This window comes from Argiope bruennichi, chromosome 5 (assembly GCF_947563725.1).
Source record: "Argiope bruennichi chromosome 5, qqArgBrue1.1, whole genome shotgun sequence".
NCBI classification, from domain to species: Eukaryota; Metazoa; Arthropoda; class Arachnida; order Araneae; family Araneidae; genus Argiope; species Argiope bruennichi.
Genome location: NC_079155.1, coordinates 82242980 through 82265778, shown reverse-complemented (window position 1 = coordinate 82265778; position 22799 = coordinate 82242980). Strand labels below are relative to the sequence as shown.

Here is a 22799-nt window from a genome sequence, read left to right as displayed (position 1 = left end):
GATTTTTCATTTATCTTTATCCACCAGACTACTCTGCATTTTGATTCATTGCACGTTGTATTTTAGAGCACGCAGAAGAATTTCTTTCTGTACTTGAAACTTTTTCTTTCATATGTAACAAAATATAGAGAGCAAAGTATTGTAAAATCTGCTCTCTCAAGAAATTTTTAATAAGATTTTTTCATATTATGGAACTATGCATGTACTGCACGGCATAAATACAGCACACGTTATTGAATTCTGTACTGATTGTACGCATGCGCTTGCAATTGAACATCCTGTGCTTTAATGCTTTCTTCACTTTTTACATAGAACATTTTAGATGAAAAATCTATTATTGCTATTTGACTTTTAGTTATTAAAACGTAAAATAGAAAAGGATCATTGTCGCTAAGCATATTAATATGCTTCTTCTGTATATCACTAATACGGCAAGGCAAATAATTATGCTTATTTATATAATTAAGCGCTTTTTGTAGCGTACATCATAGTATATTAAGGAAAATCTAATATTTATTTTAGACCACTTTCCTCCGGAATCTTTCAAACTTTGATTCAGAAATAAAAGTTCTAATATTAGAATAGCATACCAAATTTCATATTTCTAGATTATTAAATTATTGTAATTACATGAGCAAGGATATATTGATAAAGAGAACAACGTCATTTTGATACATTTTGTACACAATTTGACACAAAATTACAAACAAATTCTAATTGGTTAAAACCTTTTTTGAGAAATTATACAATTAAAAAAGAATACTTTTTAGAATTATAGATTAATTATAATTGTCTTTTCATACTATTCAGTCTTTTCTTGACGCAGTTACTTCTGTAGGTAACATTGTTTTGTAACATTTGTGATTAAGATAGATAGAATACTATTAAACACTTTTCGTATACTAATCCAACTGAATGAGATATAAGGGAAATATTAATTACTTTACTAATCCTTCAATACGAAATTTTTTGTTCATCTTTCACGGTTACCTAGTAAACCGAAGTAGCATAATTTTTCCATTTTACATGAACTGAAAAACAATATATATATATATGTATTTCTATAATTTTCCGCTAGTAATTGATTTTGCATCGCTATGTAGTGCATAAATATCATGCATCGAATAATTTGCATTTTTATCGAGGATTTAAACTTTCAAAATCACAGATTAGTGAATAATTTTCTTTATAAAAATACCTCTTGTTTTCATACAAATGTTTAATCCAAAATATCTTCTTTATACTCGCGTGTATAACTAGTTTTCAGTTTTTATTTTTTCAGACACTACCGAAATCTGTTCAACATTATTTTTTTCCATCTGTTCATTCAATTAAGCGTCTTAATTAATCTTTCTGTGTCGTCGGAACATAACGGGCTGATATCGGATTTTCTTGAGACAGAATTTTTAAGCGTTACTTATGACGCAGGACTCTGGATGAAATTAGTTTCCCTAATTACATTCCGATAAAGACATCCAGTGGAATGTAACGGGAAGTTCCAGGGAAAAGAAATCTTATTCATTAATTAGTTTATGCAGTCGCTTCTTTTGTTTCATTCTCTGTGTTTTTCCGAGGAGATGTTTGCAACGTTTCTTTCGAAATTGATTGACTAATTGTTGTTAGGATCGAAGGATTAGAAACAATTTGTTGGCATCGGTAAATAGAAACTTTTCCCTTTAGCGATGGTGAATAGTTTTAATGTTAAAATTAAATTAATTTATATTCATAATTCAGATAATTTGAATCGAGATACTTCTTCTACGAATTCACATTGAATTAAGAATGGAAAATTTTCGGTTCATTCTGGACAAGCAAATAAATAACCAGAAGAAATATAAAGTCAACTATTTTGTTTGTGAAAAATAAATTGTCCTGTTTCAACCCAATATATGAAAATTGTTGTTTTCGTGAAAAATTTTTATACTGTTCTTATCAAACTGTTTTTTCACTTTTCAATTACCACGAGAGCTACCAATAATTTACACTAAAGATCTTTATTTGCAAATCATATAAACTACTACATTCAAAAATCGATTTTTTTTTTGTAACCGCAAGCACGTAGATTGCGATTACAGTCAATACAAAATATTCCGCTGTGATTAAGGCCAATTAATGTTGTTCTATGACGGTAATGTGCCAACTCATAAAGTATCTCTTGATGTCAAATTACTTGTCAAAATATATCGGTACGTCCTCAACCAGCTTATTGTTTAGATAACGACTCTCTCATGTGACATTTTACTTTCTCATTTATTACGTATACAAGAAGAAAACTTTGTATTCGTAAAAAATTCGAATTCAAGAATTTGACTGATTTTCTCGTTTCAAACCTCTCTGAACTCGATAAACACATTTTTGAAATAATATTCGTTTGTCTGTTCGTCAAATTGCGAACCTGACTGTGCTTTCAACTAAATGGATGGAATTTGATAGATGGTTTTTACAACAGATTCTGAACAAAACCCACTCACAAATTTTTTTATCCGGCTACCCGAGTACAGCCCGAAAACAATAATAAAAAACAATTACAAAATGTAAACAATAAGTAAATAAAATTTAACGCACAGTTTCAGCAGTTAAGGAGTCAACTTTATTCAAATTTTGATCCAAATCTGTTGAGACGTTGACCGTTTTTCTGTCTGTACATTCGCAGACTTATAAATGCGACAACTCAAAAGCATAACGACTTAACGGAATGAAATTTAATATGTGATTTTGCTATTATAAATGTAATTTGGTAGTGAATTTGAAGTCAAACGACAAAAAAATTAATCCAAAACAGGTATTCGGCTTTCTTTAATGCATTAATACATTACGAAACTCAAGAATTTCCTGCTTAGAAAAAAAAAACACGAATACTCTTGATGCTATTAACTTCCATTGCATTTATATTATAGAATATGTGAGAAACTTCAAAAGAAATAATTCTCACTGATTTTATATGTTTAGAATTTATCACTCATGAGAAAAAGCCGCGCCAAAGGGAAAGAAGTTGGATCAAAAGGAGGCTTGCAGTCCACCATTATATCTTTGAATGCACGATGACAAAGATGCATATTTGTACAGGATTGTTACTTTGAAGGAATTATCGCCAATAAATATATTCTATCTACACTCATTCTTCCGTAATAAAATAAATCCTGGAATACATGGAATATGCTAGTATAGTGTGATTATTTAGAAACCAAAATGGTTTATTTAGCGTTTTTAAGTATTTAAATCATTTTAAATATTTTCTTCGATTATGAACCTAAATATATCGTTTTTTATTTACACCGCTTTTAAAAATGGGAATACTAATTTTCGACAAAAAACCTTATTTCTGTAACAGCAACAATCTCACTGTTTGAAACAAAAAAAAATCTATTACTGGTATAAATATTACATCGAATTTGAAAAAGCAACTTGCTTGAATTGGCAAGATTCGAATCTTACTAAAATACTTATTTGAATATTATTTGAATAAGAAAGTCTTACTTGAATGCATATACCATTGAATCTTACGAGAATAACTAAGTCTTACTTGAATACATATATTAGTATGTATACGCTACCTAAGTCTTACTTGAATACATATATTAGTATGTATACGCTACCTAAGTCTTACTTGAATACATATATTAGTATGTATACGCTACCTAAGTCTTACTTGAATACATATATTAGTATGTATACGCTACCTAAGTCTTACTTGAATACATATATTAGTATGTATACGCTACCTAAGTCTTACTTGAATAAGTAAGATACAATTTTTACTTGAATTCGTATATTACTTGAATAAGAAAAGAACCAAGCCTTGAATATACGAGTAATCTTACTTGAATAAGTAAATTTTTATGTACAACATTTTTAAAAATTTCAGAAATTGTTTTCGATTACAGACAAGGAGTTTATTCAAGTAACAATCTCTTTCTCCGTTTCAGTCAAAATATTTATTACTAATATAAATTCTAAAACTTGAATAAGTTTTTCAGTGCTCTCAAAATGATCGATATTACTATTTCTTTTAAATAAATGAAATATATAGCAGTTTTACAAATCACAAATAAATTTTCTATTTTTTTAAAACTAAGCTTAAACAGAAAATCATATAATAATCATTAGTGACTTACGAGATGATTAGTTGCTATCATTTAAAAATGTATAAAGAGAGAAACTAAGGGCACTGCTAAAATCCTTTATTGAGAAAGATTAACTGAAAATAAGCTAATATATTTATTTCAAATACACGTTACAATCATAAGAAAAGGGGAAAAAATGAGGGATTAATAATTCCAGCATTATTATGTATATTTATAACTTAATACAAATAAACATCATTGTGGTTATGCATGTATGTATGCTCTGTATTTTCCATTAAGCAACTGGGACAAATTCAACCAAATTTTGCACATTTATTATATAAGGAAAGGAAACGAATACTACCAAATTTTCAAACTACAAAAATTTATTCAATATTCCAACAGAAATTAACTTAAATTTTGCCTTTTTTACACTTTTAATACCCTATCACTTTTTGACTTTAACTTCATCTTTTATTTTAATTTATCTTTTCCACAGCGCTTTTATTAGTTTTAAATAGCCATTTCTCCATGCTTAAAAGAAGATTTCAGCACTAGTGAACAAAATTTACAGTGTTAATATAATAAATATTAATAATTAATTGAATTAGATAACGTTCACAAATATTGTCTAGTTTAATCGGTATCCTGATCTTAAAAAAAGCGTTTGAGATTATGAAAGATTTGGTGTATTGTAATTAATTCTACAAAAGCAGTTTTTATCCCGAAAATATTATACATGAAAGGATTTGTGAATAAAATTTGCAATATTTATATGAAGAAAATGGAGAAAATTAACTATAAGTTGTTTTTGCAAATCATCTGGTTCCATTAATATTGTAATTTTAAAAAAAAAAGGTTTAGACGATAAAAAGATTTTGAATATTGTAATAATTCATACAAAAGTAATTTTTGGACTGAAAATCTTATACATGAAACGATTTGTGAGCAAAATTTATAGTACTTATATAACAAATATTAATAATTGATGGAGAAAACTAGCTGTAGGTGATTTTTTAAATTTTTCTGGTTTATTTGATATCCTAAGTTTACAAAAAGTTTAAGACAGTAAAAATTTTTTGTGTATTGTAATATTCTATTCAAAAGCCGTTTTTGCATTTAAAATATTTTACATGAAAGGATTTTTATCATGAGAAATACCGCGTATACCAGTACAGTAAATATTGACAAATAATGAAAAATATATGTTTTGCCTATCTTTTGTTTGTAAATATTTAAAACGTTATTATTATTATTTATAAAGTTTTTATATTATGCCAAATTGAAAAATATTACGTTTAAGTCAAATTGAAGAATATTGTATCAGTTTCTGTGCTTGAAGAAATAAAAATATTTTTTTCAGTTTTCGAATTAACATTGTTAAACAATGTTCTTTTGAATTGAAGTTAACTGAAAAGAACAATTACTTGCATATTAAAATTTTCTGCATATTTTTAATCGTATCTTTCTAAATTTTTAAAAATAACAATAAATTTTTTTTAATAATTCAGAAGATAATAAATATTATAATTAACAAATTTATCTTAGCAACAGTAAATAACTTGATATATTAAAAACCGACTATAAAATATTCTTTTCAAAAAAGAATTATAAATATAGTTTAAGTTTTAAACAGATATCAGTAAAGTTTTTATCATACAGAGCATAAACTGGATCATGCTAGCTCATCCATTAATTCATAACTGACGCCATATCTCCAGAAAATGCTTTCAAGTTTTTGATAAGAACCTTTGCAATATTTATGAAGCTTGATAAAATTTATTACCAACATTTAAGAATTTATTCACTAGATACAAAGCCTGAGAGGCGATGGGGTCATATAGCATTTAACTGAAGGCTTTCTTGTTATTGATTTCATTTTCCCATAAAGGAATTCCAATATTTGGGAAAACTCGTCTTTTTCTCTTTTTTTTATCTGTTTACAGACACTTAAGTGAAGATACATGGTTGCACATGGCATTTGTCATAGAGGACATAATAATGATGCCGTCTCTCCTTTTTCCAGGTCCCCGGGAATCGATGGACGACCTCTACAGCGTGTGCTCAAGTTTCCATGGCAACCAGATGTTGTGTTTAGAAATCTATCTCACGATCTTGATTGCTTCTCATCTCCCCTGCTGTGAGACTCTAAAGTAACACGGGAAACAAAATTGACACTTTGGAACGGTTTACTGTCTTCGTGAAATATGTAATTTGTTCTAAAGGGGAAAGACACTTCGACACTTGGGAAACTATTGGGAGAAGTGCTTGGAGCTCAATGTATAAAGATGACACTTGGGATAGATCTTTATTTATAAGACTGCGCAACTGAAAGTTTCATGAGTACTTGAGTGAGGAATTCATGAATTTTCGAATGAAGCAATAGAACACATATCTTTACCCTAAACTGATACTTGATATGAAGTGGAACTAGACCATTCAAGACTTTGAAACAAATGATACATATATCATTGACAAACTTATGAAACATTTAAAGTAGAATGAACATAATAATATTATGGTAAAAACAGAAGACATTTCCATTCCTAATGGTATATATGATATCAAATCTGAATGTTTTTGCGCATTTTGAAAATGGTTAAAATGGTATGGTTTCGGAATATACGAAATAATTTTTTTACTGAAAAACAAAGCACGTTTTAATGTTTTGAATACCTGCTTCAGTTAAAATATAATAAACTTAGTAGCTCATTGTATCAATCAAAAATTGTTTTATCTTTGTCAATTAAGGAAAAATTAAAAGTGCAAGAATCTTCATACGGCAGAAACGAGTTGGTGCTGAAAACGAATACTGAAAAACTAGAGACGATAACTTTGAGCTCCGTGATATTCAACTATAAAAATTGCTGAACAATTTAAAACTTTTAAAATCGTTCTATGAAATAAGCAATGATATGTTGTATTGGTGCATAAGGGAATATGAAAATCGATAAGAATTTGTATATTATTGAGTATTAAAATAAATAGAAAAACATAAAATAAATTTCTAAATAACCATACTAAAATGGAGGTCAGTGAAGGAGAAGAAGAAAGGGAGTCTCCAACAGAGAGGACAGCCCTCGAAACTCCAGTCATTGTACCCCAGTACATGAAAAATGTTCCAGTGAAAAAGATTCGTCATCCGACAGAGCGTAGCATTGTGCCCACAGTCATCTTGTCCACAGCGTTCGTTGTAGGTGGACTTGCTTTTGGCCTTCCTGTAGTGGCTACCCTGACTGTGGCTGTCGTGTTCGTAGGAATGGTCAGGATAGCTGTGGCTTTCTGCTGTGCCAGTCGGATGGGATATGGCTTCGCTGGCTGTACTGGTTTGCTGTCTGCAACAGACGCCTTCTGGTTGCACGACTCCCACTTCAACTGTTATGTGGCGCACTGTCTTTTCTTCGTCGAACGAGGTCTCGATGTCAGGACCACCAGGGAAATACTCCAGAGCAGGGTCATCGATAAAACGACTGAAAATGGCGAAAGGGCTTTTGCAAGATTTACCCAGAAAGTAGTTTCTGCTTCTGCAGGCTATTGCTGGGTGGATGACAGCGAATTTGACATTGAAAAACATGTGTTCGAAGAGGCTCGTAAGGTGAGGACACGCCACCAATTGAGGGACCTCATATCGTCTCTCATGAGTCACCCACTTGCTCCAAACAAACCCCTCTGGGAAGTAAGAATGATTAAGAACTATGGTTACGCCAGAGATACAATTCTGATTGTTCGTGTTCATCATGCTCTAGGTGATGGCATCACCTTCGTTAAGATTCTCAGTAACTTCCTAGCAGACCACCCCCAGATGTTGAGACTGAAGCCTCGCATTGGGGGGACAACTTTTCCACTGAATGTGTTCCGTGCGGCAGTCGTCGCGCCACTGACATTATTAACTTGGCTGTGTGCGCGGCGAGATTACAACCCGATCTCTCACCGACAGCCTCTGTCCGGTAAGAGATCGGTAGGGTGGTCATCGGGCATCCGTTTCGCTGCAGTAGATCGCATTCGACAGGTGACCCACTGCAGCGTCAACGATATTCTCATGGCAGCCGCTAGAGGAGCCATCAGGGACTATTTCAGGCAACACTGTGGAGTGCATTCCCCTCCAGATGTAACGGTAAGTGCTATGAACTGTTTTTTAAATTCTATTTTTGCAGAATTTATGCACAACGCTAACTAATGTAGCACAGAATCACTCTTATTATACATTGCGGAATGGCAACAATCAAATGTAAAGAAATCAGTGCACAAAAATAGTTCTTATTACATATTATGGAATGGCAATAATCAAGTGTAAACAAATCACTATACGAAAGTTTCAGACTGCTTCCCTGAACAGTTTTGCAGCTGGAATTATTCAATGCTTCATCTGTTATTGCAGCTGCAAAATATTATTAGAAATACTCTGTAGAGAGCTCGCCGTGTCCTTAAAAACTTGGTTCAATTAAACAAAAATGTAAAAGTCAAAGTACAAGCATCAAAAGAAGATTTAATTGAGTATGAAAATAGCTTTAACAGTCTCTAGATGGGTAATCGCTATGAACTAACTATAGAAATTACATCTGATTGATTTAAATTAATAGAAATTACATCTGAAATGATTACATCTTCCGAAGCTATTATTTAAAAAAATGTATTATATTAAAACTTAAAAATCAATATTTTATGACATCAGTCTTTTATATATATTTTTTCTTTATTTTTGATATTCTTTTAAATTTAATTAAATGCACAATTTGTAACAATGTTTTTAATGTTTATGATCAAATTCAAATACATTCAACAAAATATTCAGTCGTCAATTTTTGCCAAAATTAAAGCAAATATAAAAAATTGCTTTTTCGGACATTAACTCTGAAACAGAATTTTATCCCCATTTCTTATTTTGTATGGTATATACTCTTTTTAACTTACATTCCCAAAAATATGTGACATATTTATTGATGCTTTATAGTCGTATCAAATCTTAAGGTACATTTGTTTTAAAAATGCCCTCCATATAATTGTTTAACAGCTTAAAAAGGCAATAATTTGGGTCAAAGGCAGTTAGAACGAAAAAAATCACAAGGAATAAATTAAATTTGAGGCTGTCAATACTTTAATTAAAAAGTATTAAATTATTCAATTGAGATTTTTAATTTCCAAACATGTTTGTGACATTACTTCTTACAAAATGGTTGGAAAAATTTACGGAATGTTAAATACTTTTTGCTCTGAAATATATCAAATGTCCGATGAAGTCTGATAAAGTATTTTTCCAAAATAATTTTCTAATTTCACAAAAATAAATTTCTTGTTATGTCTCTTATAATGTATTAGTTTATGGTGTAATCTGTTTAAAAAGTAGATAATCATCCACAAATAGGTGACATTCTACAAATTATCATCACCATAAATTTCTTGATGAAAATAATATTATTTTTCTTTTACTCATATAATAATAAATAGTATTAAAATGCATTTCCCTCATAATTTAATAAGCGGATAAAATTTCTTTGAATTAAAAAAAATATTCACCCTCTCTTAAAGATACTTCAATTATTTCTGTGATCACACACAGTTAAAAATTTTTCTTCTGAATAAAATGAAATCACCCTAAACTTTTCTTTTTTTAAAAAAGACATTTGTCTTGTCTGACGAGGAGAGATTTATTTCATATTTGAATATTTTTTCTCAATCAAGAAACACTTTTTTCAGATAAAAACAAATCTGATGCTAAAAAAAAAATTTGTTTGGCAAGATTGCAGGTAGCTTTGCCAACTGTTCCAAATATATCCAAAGTCAGACTTTTTTTTGTTCCAGAAAAAAAGTTACTGGCAAAAAAAGTCGAGTTTATTAAAATGTTTTTTTTTAATGAGAGGGAAAACAGACTTTGGAAAACATAAAAAGTTTTTTTTTAAACATTTAAAAGTTAAAACGAATTATTATAATATTGTAATAATTTCATTAATGGATTTTCTATAGAATTTGACTAAAAAAATAATCACTAATTATATTTAAAGTGCAGAAATTGACTGTATTTATCATAGTTATTTATAATGACTCTTAATATAATGATATTTTAAAATATAATTAAAATCCCATTGAATTTCTAAATTTTTTATCTTAATTTAATCCATATTAATTTCATGATAAAATGTTATCTTATTTCCTGATCCAATTCCACTTTTTTTTATTTAATTAATGCAACACGCACTCTATAAAATGTTGTCTCAGCAGGTACTCGCGTTCCGAGTGAAGGGATAAAAATTCTTAATATTTGCCACATTCTTTTAAAGATACCTGAATTTTTCTGAACTAAATTTGCACGTGTCAAAACAAACTCCTATCAAAATATCATTTCACAAACCACTGAAGGGAAAATTTCGATCTCTTGCTCTTCTGCACTTATATTGCGATGTGAACGGACGCCACTTTCGAAGTTTTAAAATTTCCAAAGTTTCTTTTATTTGACCACACATCTTCTAAAAAAAAATGTTTATAGATATATATATGACAAACCTTCATATTTGTGCTCATATCATACCCTCCAGTTTAATGTTGAAATTTATTGCAGCTTTAATAGCAAGAAAAAGTCTTGAAGCCACAACAAATTTTAGCATGAATATTAAACTTTATGATTGTGATACCTTATGAAATCCTTCTTTGTACTACGCTCCTATTCAAAACTGATTCACCGATAACATAATAATTAGTGTAACTTTCTAGTAAAAGATGACAGGAAAAAATATCTGGAACACAATTTAATAGGGAACTGAAAATCACAGTGAAAATGAAATTTGTGAACCTAATAATTTACTAATGTGAACTACGCTCATCTCAAAGGAAACAGTTTGCATCCAATACAGTAAAGTTTTTGACTTTCGAAGCCATTGATGCACGTTTAATAACTACGTAATGACCTGTGGCCATTTAAATATTCTGAAATTACACCTTTTGTCTTCATTTCATTGGGATGTATCTCAAACTCAGTCTTAATACTATTTTTTAGCCATTAACAAAATGAATTTATGAATATTGTTACGAATCTGTAATGTTGTTTCCCGGTGCGGTTGGTTCCATCGTAGGGAAAGACCGTTTTACAATTAGCTCTATTGGATGCTAATCGAATGACGGATCAGTGACCCCTGGGTTTGGTGACGAACGTAGTCACCATTTGGAGCCCTTGGCGACAAAATGGATGATAATGGAATCTTCAAGAATTTTGGCGATAGAGCCAATAAGAACCGAGATATTCTTAAATGTTCGAGAACCTTCCCTGCCGCGTCTCGGGAACTATAAAAAGCCGCGAGATGGAGCTGGATACAGTCTTTTGAGTTAAACTCTGGTTAATAGTTGAACGAGTTCTCACCCTGAGCGCTTAAAGCTCCTTGTCATTGTTGTGCTGTTTGCGAATTGCTGTTTGTTTTAGAAGTGCTGTTATGTGTTGCTTGTTATGAAATTTGTCTGCATATCCGTGACTTCCGTCTTAATAAAGTCGTCATTTGTTACCGAGGCCTGTTGACTGTGCACACCCCCCACCCACTACAAGAGAACCCGTTAACTTTCCGTAACAATGTTTTACTTGATAGTGAAATTAATTCCGGGATTTGCCATTGCGACTAAGTGAAAACATATAAAGAAATTATTATGAAGCTAATAAATCGTAGCTTCTTTTTACATTGTACTCAAAAAATTTAGTTTACTCTAATGAGGGTTTAAGAAAGAAAATGATTGCATCTAAGAAAGATTTTATAAAATGTTTTTTAATCACATTACTATCGAAATTTGATGGCCTGGTTTGATTTTTAATTTTTTAAAAATATATTTAAATCAGTGAAGTGTTTGTTTGTATAATCTAAAACGTTATTTTTAAACTTTTTCATTCTCTAAAAAAGATAAAAATCACCCTAAAAGAACATTATGATATTGTCTGAATACGCTAGTGTTAATCAAAATTTTAGTCCTTCAATCTTAGCATCAATTAATTAAATATTAACTTGTTGATTTGTTTTGTATATTACACAGGTATTAAAAATAATCCTTCTTCTTTAGCTTTCAACAACTAAAGTAAATCACGCGGTAAAATAATTGAAGAGATCGCGAAAATGATTTGAATTTTTCGGAAACAATGCTGATGGGAATTAAAAAAAAAGATATTTTCAAAAAATGGGCAAAATGCAATAAAAATTTGCCATTAATATGTATAATTAAAAAGACAATTATAAAATTTTTTAAATGGTATAGAATTTATTTTTACAAAATAATAGATTTGAAAATTAGTTCAGTAAATGCCAAAATTCAGATTAATTTTTAATTAATTAAAATTTCGAAAAAAAAGTATTTCCGAGGCGACATTCTCACCTTCCGATGTTCCATATGCAATAGCATAGCAATGTGCACTAAGTTTGGTAGTAGTAAGTCACACACACGCGCGCGCGCGCACGCACACACACACACACACACACACACACACACACACACACACACACACACACACACACACACACACACACTTTTTTACCTGGTGTAGAAATAAAGCCTCAGGAAAAATAGATTGTATATCTACTATTTCATCTATAAGGTGGTTAAGAAATTTGTTTTCTCTTTACACTTCTATGAACAATCAATTTTCCAGCCAATAAACCTTGAAAAGATCCTCTCTATTTTCCATTCTCCTTTCCTCGTAAATACCAAAAACAGCAGAATATCGATCCACCAAAATTCTCATTTCCCTTTCTTCTCACCATTCCTGAACAAACATCATTAACCATACTAACGGAAAGGGATGCGCGAATTATTTCGCGAAGATCTTCTCAAACAAAAACAAAAGCTTCTAGAAAATCCGGTGTATTCTCCCGGTTTAGTCTTTCATATTTAATTCGCAACGTCGATTCCCGATTCGTCTTGCACGGTCCACCGATTCCTCGCAAATCCTATCAATTCCTTTTCTCTGGTTTCACGTAAAGAAGGATTTTGGCCATTATGCAAATGATTTAGGACTTCCTTTATCAGAATTTACTCATTAATTCTTTACAGATCACTGGTAAGAGAGGAAAAAAAAAGTAAATCGGGGGAATAATGGCTGAAGAAACATTTCACCCTTAATGGCTGGAGGGAAGATTTGTCTGAGAGTACTGGAATAATGCTATTAATAATATAATACGGTGAAGTATATTTCAGCGTAGAAAACAGTGTAACAGTAATGTTATCCTAACGGAACAGAAGAAAACAAGAAGATGTATAAAAAATAAGACCTAATTATAGTGTTTAATTGTGGGCGAGATTACATCGATCTGAAATATAATAAAATGGTCAGAATTGTGCAATGATGAGAAAAATTTAATCTTTATTTAATAATAAAAATAGAAAAATGAGTGATATCTAAAAAAGTATTTAAGTTCTGTACTTCAATTGTCTAATTGTGAAAAAAAACTCAGAAACAGACATGCAGTTACCTAAGTCCTTAAAATAAATTTGGAAAGAGAAAAACGTGTCATTTAATCTCAATCAACAACAACAGAGTTTAATCATTATATTAATTTCCTCAATTACTATTTCATTTGAACTCTCATGGCATTTAGAGACTTCATAAATGGTCACATGAATGAACATTAATTTTTAGACATATCGCAAAATAGAGACCTATTATAGTTCGTTTAAGGGTTAAAAAAATAAAATATAATACACATTTTTAACATCTTCGTATCATCTTTTGAACCAAATCCATCAAAGATAAACGGTCTGATGGCCTGTACTCATAAACGTAAAACATGATAACTCGTAAAAGTAACAACTTAAATAAATGGAGTACATATTTATATTTAAAGCGTAGATTTTTTAGCCCTTTAAAGGGCCATTTTTTCTAGTCATATTATGTTAAAATATTTTTAGGCTTGAAATTAGAATAAGAAAAGGGATTCATTTAGCTTATTAGATAAATTTAATGTGATTAATTAATTAATTTGGTTTATTAATAATTAAGTAACAAATCAAGACACATTATTTTGCGTGAGATAAAGAACTGAAGCATCTAAGTTTCTGTCTTTCTAAAAAAATTTGTCAGTACTGATGACAACCTACATAATTTCATATAAAGATTCATAAATTTGGTGGGAAGCATACTTCCCACGGCCCTAGAAAGGGTTAAATCAGATTTTGAAATAATTTTTCGCAAAAAAGAGAACCATCTTTTAGGAGACTTTATCAAACGCAATCTACTTTGGCAATCTATGTAAATGTATTAACTCAAAATTGCAACAACTTGAATAAACGAAACTTAGAAATAATTTTAGCACATATAAATTTTTATTAAATTTTCAACTAAATCCGTCAATAGGTTGATCGTCTCTTGGTCTGTAAATTCATGTTCATTTTTCATTAACACAATGATTTACAGAAATGAAATTCGGCATGGGATCTTTCCATAAATATTTTAGTTCTGCGTCAAATTTCGGTTTTAATCTTCGGAAAAAGGTGTGAAAAAGGCTTATTCAGTTTTCTTTACTATACATACTACGGAACATAAGAAGTCACGTGGTTACTCTGAATTTAAAAATCTTAATGCTTACAACTTTGCTCATGCCAAACAATTTTATGCAAGAGGTATAATACCTTTAATAGAAAGTAAGAAAATAAATTTCGAGGGGAAACTCTTTCTGGTTATTACTTCAGATTGAAAACTGTTTACTTTCTCTTATACGTAGTGTACAGAAAGTACAGTAATCGTCAAAAAATTCAAACTCGAAATTGACGAATTCCCACGTCTGAAAAGTACATTTTCGGAAATAGTTCTTCTGTTTGTCTGTCTGTGATAACTCAAAACCGCTCTGAACTAAACGGTTGAAATTTGGTAAATGGCCTTTACACAAAATTTGTAAATTTCTCTCAAATTTTGAGAAAAATCTGTTCAGAGGAAGTCCGTCTGTCAGGCTGTTCGAATAAAAGTTAACGCGATAATGACAAAATGAAGTGACGAAGATATATAAAATTCGGTACCCAGACTTAACATCTATAGTGTGGAAAACTGTCAAATTTTGAGTCAAATCAGCGACAGGTTGACTGTCTGTCTGCATTTACTTTCAGAGACCTGTAGACGCGATAATTCATAAACTCAATGATGTAAATATATCAAATTTGGTACAGGATTTTGTAACTACAAGTGCAGCTTTGTATCAATTTTATTTTGTTTCCATCAGTTGTGAAAAACGTGTCTGAAACACAAATTCGATATTTGGATTCTGTTAACTCAAGCCAATGATATTTTGCCAAATAAATCGCCAATGATGACACGATGAATACAGTAAAAAGGCTAAATTATTGACAAAAACTAATATTTCGTAACTACTGTACGCCACTACTAAGAAAGACGTTTTCTGGAATTTCAACTTTATTACGGCGTATGCGATAAAGTTATGAAGAGACTATTCCCTCTAGTTTAAAATATTATTTAGGAATTAAAGAACACGGAATATAAAGATTTTACTGTAATTTAACTTTTAGGTACGATTATAAATTTGTGATAATGAAAAAAATAAAATATATTAATTCTATAACTTATAACTTTGGATTTTGGCTTCTTTAGAGAAGACGATTTCTTGATTCGAACGATCATAATTTATTTAATTCATAGTTTTTCAGATGATTTTTCAGATTTTTTTTTAGTTCTAATGATGAAGAAGTAATCACAGATGTGAAAGATAATTTATTTTACTGTGAAGTGATCATCAGCAAGGGAGTCGTTAATCATTCCTTGGTACCCATGCTTAGATTTAGGATAACGTCAGTCCCATGCTTATTTCCACAAGAATAAAGTCAGAATATTTGGCATAGACTTCTTTCAAAACAAATAAAGGAAATCTCATTTTGTGCGACTGAATAAAATCATGCACGAAAAAAAGTGTTAATCTAATTCAACATATTATTTAAGCCTAGTTTATTTCGGTAAATAGATTTCTGCCTTTTTCTTTAACTGTTTTGATTTCTGTCGCATTGGCACTGTTGTATCATGAAAGTAAAATTGTTTGTGTACTTTTACTATTCCTTAATGCATTTATACATATAATTTGGTATATGTACTAGATATAACTTAAGTTCATAAAGTCGAATAATTTATGAATAAAATTAGCGGTAAATTCTGGCAAAAAAAACTCAATTTGTAAATTTATTAAGTTACAGCGACTGCTTTTTCATGCTTAATTGAATCACAACATATTTAAAAATAGAGACTGCGTTAAAAACAGAGTAAGGAATTTAAAAGAACAAAAAAAAAAAATGATTTTATAAATATAACAAGTATTTGCAATCAATATTTTTTTTTAAACATACAACCTAGGAGAACTAATTTATTTTAACAAATAGATAATTTGTCATTGGAAGGGGACCAACTCGAAATGTTCACAATTAAATAATATCCTCTTAAGGTGAAAGAAGGAAACACAGAAAGAAGGTTTAAAATAAAAACAGACATAAACACACAAAATATATTGAATAAAAATCTAGCAATCAATATTTTCATGGCTATAGCATACGATTAAATTCATTTAGTATCAATAAAAATATTTCTTCGTCTTGTGGCGGATCTAGCCGTTTTACAGCTCTAGGCATCACACATAATTGGACCTTTAATAAACTTTTAATTTACTGGGCAATTTAATTAGAGGTTTCTTTTTAATAAAATTATCAATTTAATTACCAACTTTTTAACTTAATGAACATATTAATAATTTATTTCCGGCTAAATTTTTATTTTAGAAATTTTGTGGAAATGTACAGGTTTTTATTTATTTATTTATACGTTATGAATCCCGCATTCGATATATCCACTTTCTGCATTTAAATATATTTAAACAAGTGCTCTATATTTACAAATACCGTTATAACTAAGTAAAGAAAAATATTATAACAAATAAGAAGCCTGATACTTGACGGTGTTAACATCATATAATTCACAATTACGTATATTTTATAATTTATAGGGTTTGTGATTTTTATTAATTTATTTATTTGGCAACTTGGAAAATAGCATTAAAAATTAATCTACCTGCTCTCCTCAATCCAACTATCAATTAACTGTCTAGTCGGAAACACGTCAATGTCTTCGCCCAGAAAATTCATGATGTTCAGAATTTTTGCCAGAACCTTTTTATCTCGGATAATATTTCAGCACAAATCGATACATTTCTAACACCAGGCATGAAATGACAGATTTTTGTCGTAAGGAAATCCATTTCGTTGGTGTCTGGATCATATTTACCTCTGAAAACGGATGAAAATAACCAACCGAAACCTATGAGAAAAATTACAATGGACTTAAATATTATGATGACCTTTATTAATTTGGTTGAATGAGGCTCCTATTAATGATTAATTTAATTGAATGAAAATGCTAATTTTTAATTGTTTGATTTAATTAATGGTGATTTTTTGGATTAATTAAAGTTAATTTATAATAATGTTTTAATTAAATTAATTTTTTTTAATTGAAGGAGTCTTAGTCAATGTTACATTGAGATAGAATAAAAAAGTATGTCGAATTAATTTCCGTAAGTTTCAATATATCCTTGTCCAAATATCCCTTTTGAAGATTTTCGTATAAGAAAGATTTAGAGAAATCGAATTTTATGTTATAGCATAATTACTACTCTATTAATCGGGTCAACTTATTAAGTATTAGTACTGATCAATAACTGAGCAGTTCAACTAATTAAGAACTAACCAGTAGCTTCGTTCTGAAGAAAATTCCTTAATCCAGGGTATGCAAATTTCAGTTGTTAAGGAATTCTAAATGTTAAAGAATGCCTGGGCAATGGTGAAAATAGAGTGAAAAATTGCAAGAACTTGAAAAGACAATTGATTATCTGCATGAATAGTGCTTTCAGTCAGATAATAGGTTTAAGACTTCTCTGAATGCTACTATTTATACATGGAAATTACTATATTTCTGTATTAGTACTACTATTTTTAGTATCAGCCCGTTCGGCCAATCATTAGTGATGAATTCATCAGAGGTAGAAAACACAAAAGGCAAAAAGAGTTTTAAAAAATTCCTCTCGGAGAATTGGAAGGCAAAGGTAGATTCCCTTACAACTTAATTACTATCTGACAACATAAATTGTTGATGTTCGAAATAGTCAAAATTGGGGCTTGAAAATCACTTTCTAATCTCAAACTTCTAAGATACTACAGTTATCGAAAAACTTTAAACACAAAAGTTGTTCGCCTTAATGAGACGATGATTTAACTAATTGGATTATTTTTCTATCTTCAATATTAAGGAAGATATAGCGAAATGAAAATTTCAACCCCCACCCCACCCACCATTTCCACTCTCTTTGAGCTAGATATCCCATTTACGAACTCGTCCTAGATTTTTACATTTCTAACAAAAATATTGCAAAGCCAGTTGAAATACAAACAAAAGTAACCTAATTACCCTGATGTAATATTATTTTGGTTGAAGCAGAATGCAGGTTCGAAGACACAGAAGACGCTTTGGATTTTTAATTTCGTTTTATTCTCTCCAGGGAGACTGGTAGGATTTATTCACAAGAAGACACAAAGCGGCACAAAAGCAGAAAAAGATGGGACGAAACAAATGATTACAAGTCTTATATAACGTGGGATTTCCGGCCACGTGTCAGTTGAATACATATGTTAACCTTGAGAAGGGCAACGGAAGTATCACTTTCACTTGATACGCAGAATTGATTGCGCAGTAATTTTTACACAGTTTCATACGTGAAATGATATCAGGAAATAAGAGGATATTTTACTATGGGCTAAATTAAGATAAAGTTTTGGAAATTAATTTGATTAAATTAAGAGTTTAAAATATCATTACACACACACACACACATATATATATAATCTTGATGTGATTCAGGGTTCTAGTGACCATGATTGGTAAGGAATTGAAGAAATTTTCCTGAAATCTTGTCATGAGAACCATTGCAATAGGTACTCTTCCAATAGGAATCTACATCAAGCGTTCTTTGCAAATTCCTTCGATGACTGTCATGTTCTGATACTACATATCAGTTTCGAGAAACAAGTATCATAAATTGCGATTCTATCCGAGAGTAGCCGAATATCTTTGCTCACTTTAATTCCCGGATCAAATGTCTTCTCTCTTGCCTGAAGCGATAATTCAATGAGAATAAGAGAGTGCTGATTTAGATGTCACGTGGTCATTTTATCCTGTGATATGTGATACATTTTGAAGCTGCCGTTATATAGCTACAGAATTTAATTTAATTTGATTAATAAAATTTCAAAAAGCAAATTAAATTAAAATTTTTGTACACTTTTTGCTCTGATATTGCATATGCGTAGAGATGAAGCTTATTATTGATTTTTCAGCCTCTTCCTAATCCCTTTTTCAGTGTTTTAAATTATTGTACATATGTATTTTTGATGGCAACATAATATATATTGATATTTTCAGGTTTATCAGTTGATCTATGAATTTAATTAAATTTCGATTCCATATGAGTGGCATCACATTGGTAGTGAATTTAGGAAAAGGCTCGATTACAAGATCTCATAGTATTTATAATAAAACGTAAAAAGTAATTAAAAGGAAATAATTTCTAATTTTCAGTACACTAATAAAAGTATTTTTAAAATTATTTTTATCACATTCATTTCTTTATTGATAATTATTTTTTCTTAAAATATTTATCGCCATCAAATTGAGTTTATTCATTATCTTTAGTTTGAAAGGTAAAGTAATAATTCTAAATAGATGATTAAACCGTCTCTAATAATTAACAAACAATCTTAGTGTACGACATTTGAACGAATGATTGTGTTAATTGACGAGATAAAGCAATTTTAAATAATTTTCTTAGGCTTTGAAGCTTTTCTTTCATATTAATTATATGAACTTAACAATATAACATCTAATTCGCTAACAAAGATGGATTTAAAGTTGGGTTTACACTCAACCATCTATAAGATTGCAGTAAGTCAAGCATGCTCAGAAGGAAAATTGCGCATGCGCTGAATAAGCGGACAATAGCAAGTTCTTGTCTCCACCAGATAAGTACTTGCTACCCTACAGTTTCTGCGTATGCGTGATCTTACTGGATGGATTATAGCTGGCTGAGCAGAAACTCACCTTAAGGAAATGTGATTTCTTTTATAATCTAGAATCAACAGTTCTTAATCATTTACAGTTTGGAATGAACTTTTTGTAACAACTCCTTTTCAGTCATGTTTTTTTAGATTTCTTTCCTTTTCTAACGAATTTAAACATTTAATAGAATTAAAAGAATATCCTTCGATTCTTGATATATGTATATTTTATTTATATTTAAGTGTTGTACATTATTTTTGTATTAAAATGTGTTTCGTGTTTAATTATAAACAATAACTAAGAATTTTTTTCAAATTTATAACTTAAAGTATTTGCTCCTCCTCCTTTTAATTACACGCTTTCAGAATATTTTAATAAAATTCTTTCTTCTTTCGTTTGTCTTAATGTAATATTCCCTAATTTTAATATGAGGTCTTTGTGATGTTAATGAAATCCCTTATGATTTTTTTTTCTGATTTTATGTTCATTTTTAGTTTTTGTTCGATAGCAAAGTGTTCATAATTTCTCGAAAAATGCATGAAAAGTGAATGGAACTTTTTTTTACGAATTGATAATATTAGGAATACCTCAAATAGTTAAATGCTCTTTAAGCTTCTTTCTTTTGGTATCTTCTCTCCGTTAATTTCTTGAGAATCTTTGCTTAAAATATGTTAGCGAAGTTAAAAGATTTCCGCTTCCGCGACTAGGAAAGCAATAAAATATTTCATTAAAGGAAAAATTCTGTCCATCTTTGCCTCTTTTGAGAAGCTACTTTAAATGTTTTTTGAGAACAGTATTACATTTTTCTATGACATAGGCAACCGGGTAAAAGGAATTCTTTATAATAGAATTCTATGGAAACTGTGAAATCGCGAACCGGAAAAGAGTAAAATGAACGACTTTCTACATTGAGAAATCTCAATCAGTCAATGTTTAAAAATAAAAATATGGTAAAATTAAAACTGGTTTAGATTTTAAATAATTTATCTTTAACTGCAACTGCATCACTGCAGTGTTTGTCTTAACAGCCATTTAGCATCTGGCATCGTTGGGACATGAAAAGGCACACTTAACTAAACCAAGTGAGACATCAAAAGAAAAATGCATTTTTTTCCTTTTATTTTTAAGATTCATGGAAAAGTTATTAATAAGTTTATTTTGTTGGAAAATATGTTATTCATCAAGAAAGCTTATCAAACTTATCTTTATTAGCAACAACTTAACATATCTTCAGCAAACATTCTTATTGCGACTAAAACTGAGTGCTTATGAGAATATGATATTAATATCTTATAATTACTCATGATTTTAGATCACTTTATCTACTGACTGAAAGAAGATAGCCAATCAGTGCCGAATTTCCTGAAGGCCGATTGGCCTAAGATTATGGAAATGTTTATTGCTCTAAAATTTCAATATTTTAGACTTCATAATTCGGTCAGAGTTGATAACAGAAGTTAGAAACTTTTTTCATATTCATTTAAAAATTGGGATGTCAAGAATATTTTGCAGAATATTATTCCTTAAGACCACAGGACCGCACAAAATTAATACTTAATAGATCGGAACAAAATAAAATATTATTTACATGATTTAAATTCCTTTGAAAGTAAAACTAAAAACTGAATTTTATGATGAATCAGAGAAGCTTTTCTTGAATAATTCTTAGAGATAATGCATCAAGTTATGGAAGTTATTTTGTAATGCACCTAAAATTTCAATGACAAACAATTCTGTTTTCTGTGCATTTATTTTTAAAAAATCATGCTTGATTTCAACAAAAAATATTTTTGTATTAATTGAAGTTCAATCACTTCCACTTTAATTTAAAATTGAAATTTTGCTGGAATTGATAAAAAATTACAGAAAAACATATTACAACGAACAGGACAGAATATTTTTGTACTCCCCCCCCCCCCCCCCCTCTTTCATATTTGATTCTGTTGAAAGAAAATCACCGTTTCCTTTTGCTTTCTAAATTAAGAAGGAAAAAAAATTCCCAATAGAGTATTCGTACATTCAACCTAATTTTTTCCATCTTAGTATTGAACTACGAGTTACCATCAGCGAAACGAGCCAACTGGCAACATTTTTTTAAACAATGTTGACATTCTAAAAATGAATAAATAAAAATATTAATACATTTTAAACAGCCGATATGTTGTTAAATGTGTTTCTTTCAGATCCTAAATACTTGAAGCTATAGACAATTTCAAATTTGAACTATTTATTTCTTTTATTTCAAAATAAGGATTATTATTCTACTCAAATAAAGCTCCTAGTTCAAATAAGAATGTAAAGTGCTTTGCTTTATTCTGATTATTGTCCAGATACATGCTACATGCTTCAGCTAGCAAAGAAAGGGAGAAAAATATTTAATCTGTTTACATTAATTTTGATTCGTTAAAATTTAAAAGCTATTTAAATTACTGCCGATTTATTTCTGAAATCTTTTCCTTTATAATTTATATGAATATATTTAGCACTTTTCTTCTTCATGCTGAACTTTGTACTGAATTTCTATGCATAAAAGATGTTAATGTATAAACTATTGATGAGATTAAAATTTTAAGGAATAGATAAAGATTCTACAACATATTGAAAGTAGTACACAAAGAAATCGAGCATCTATTGTATGGAATCTCTTGTGTGATTTTTACAAGTTTTGACATTGGAAAATG

General features: G+C 29.9%; 1 protein-coding gene and 1 long non-coding RNA gene across 3 annotated transcripts in view; one reads left to right on the top strand and one right to left on the bottom strand.

Annotated features, from left to right (window-relative positions):
* LOC129968629 (probable diacyglycerol O-acyltransferase tgs1) overlaps window positions 1-22799 on the top strand; it is a 98616-nt gene that overhangs the window by 11265 nt on the left and 64552 nt on the right. For both annotated transcript variants that reach the window (XM_056082723.1, XM_056082724.1), the window contains exon 2: window positions 6091-8178. In XM_056082723.1, the coding sequence (XP_055938698.1) occupies window positions 7090-8178 (1089 nt within the window). In that variant the 5' untranslated portion in view covers window positions 6091-7089. The remainder of the gene's footprint in view (window positions 1-6090; window positions 8179-22799) is intronic.
* Window positions 1-22799, bottom strand: part of LOC129968632 (uncharacterized) — an 89510-nt gene that overhangs the window by 7595 nt on the left and 59116 nt on the right. The window lies entirely within an intron of this gene.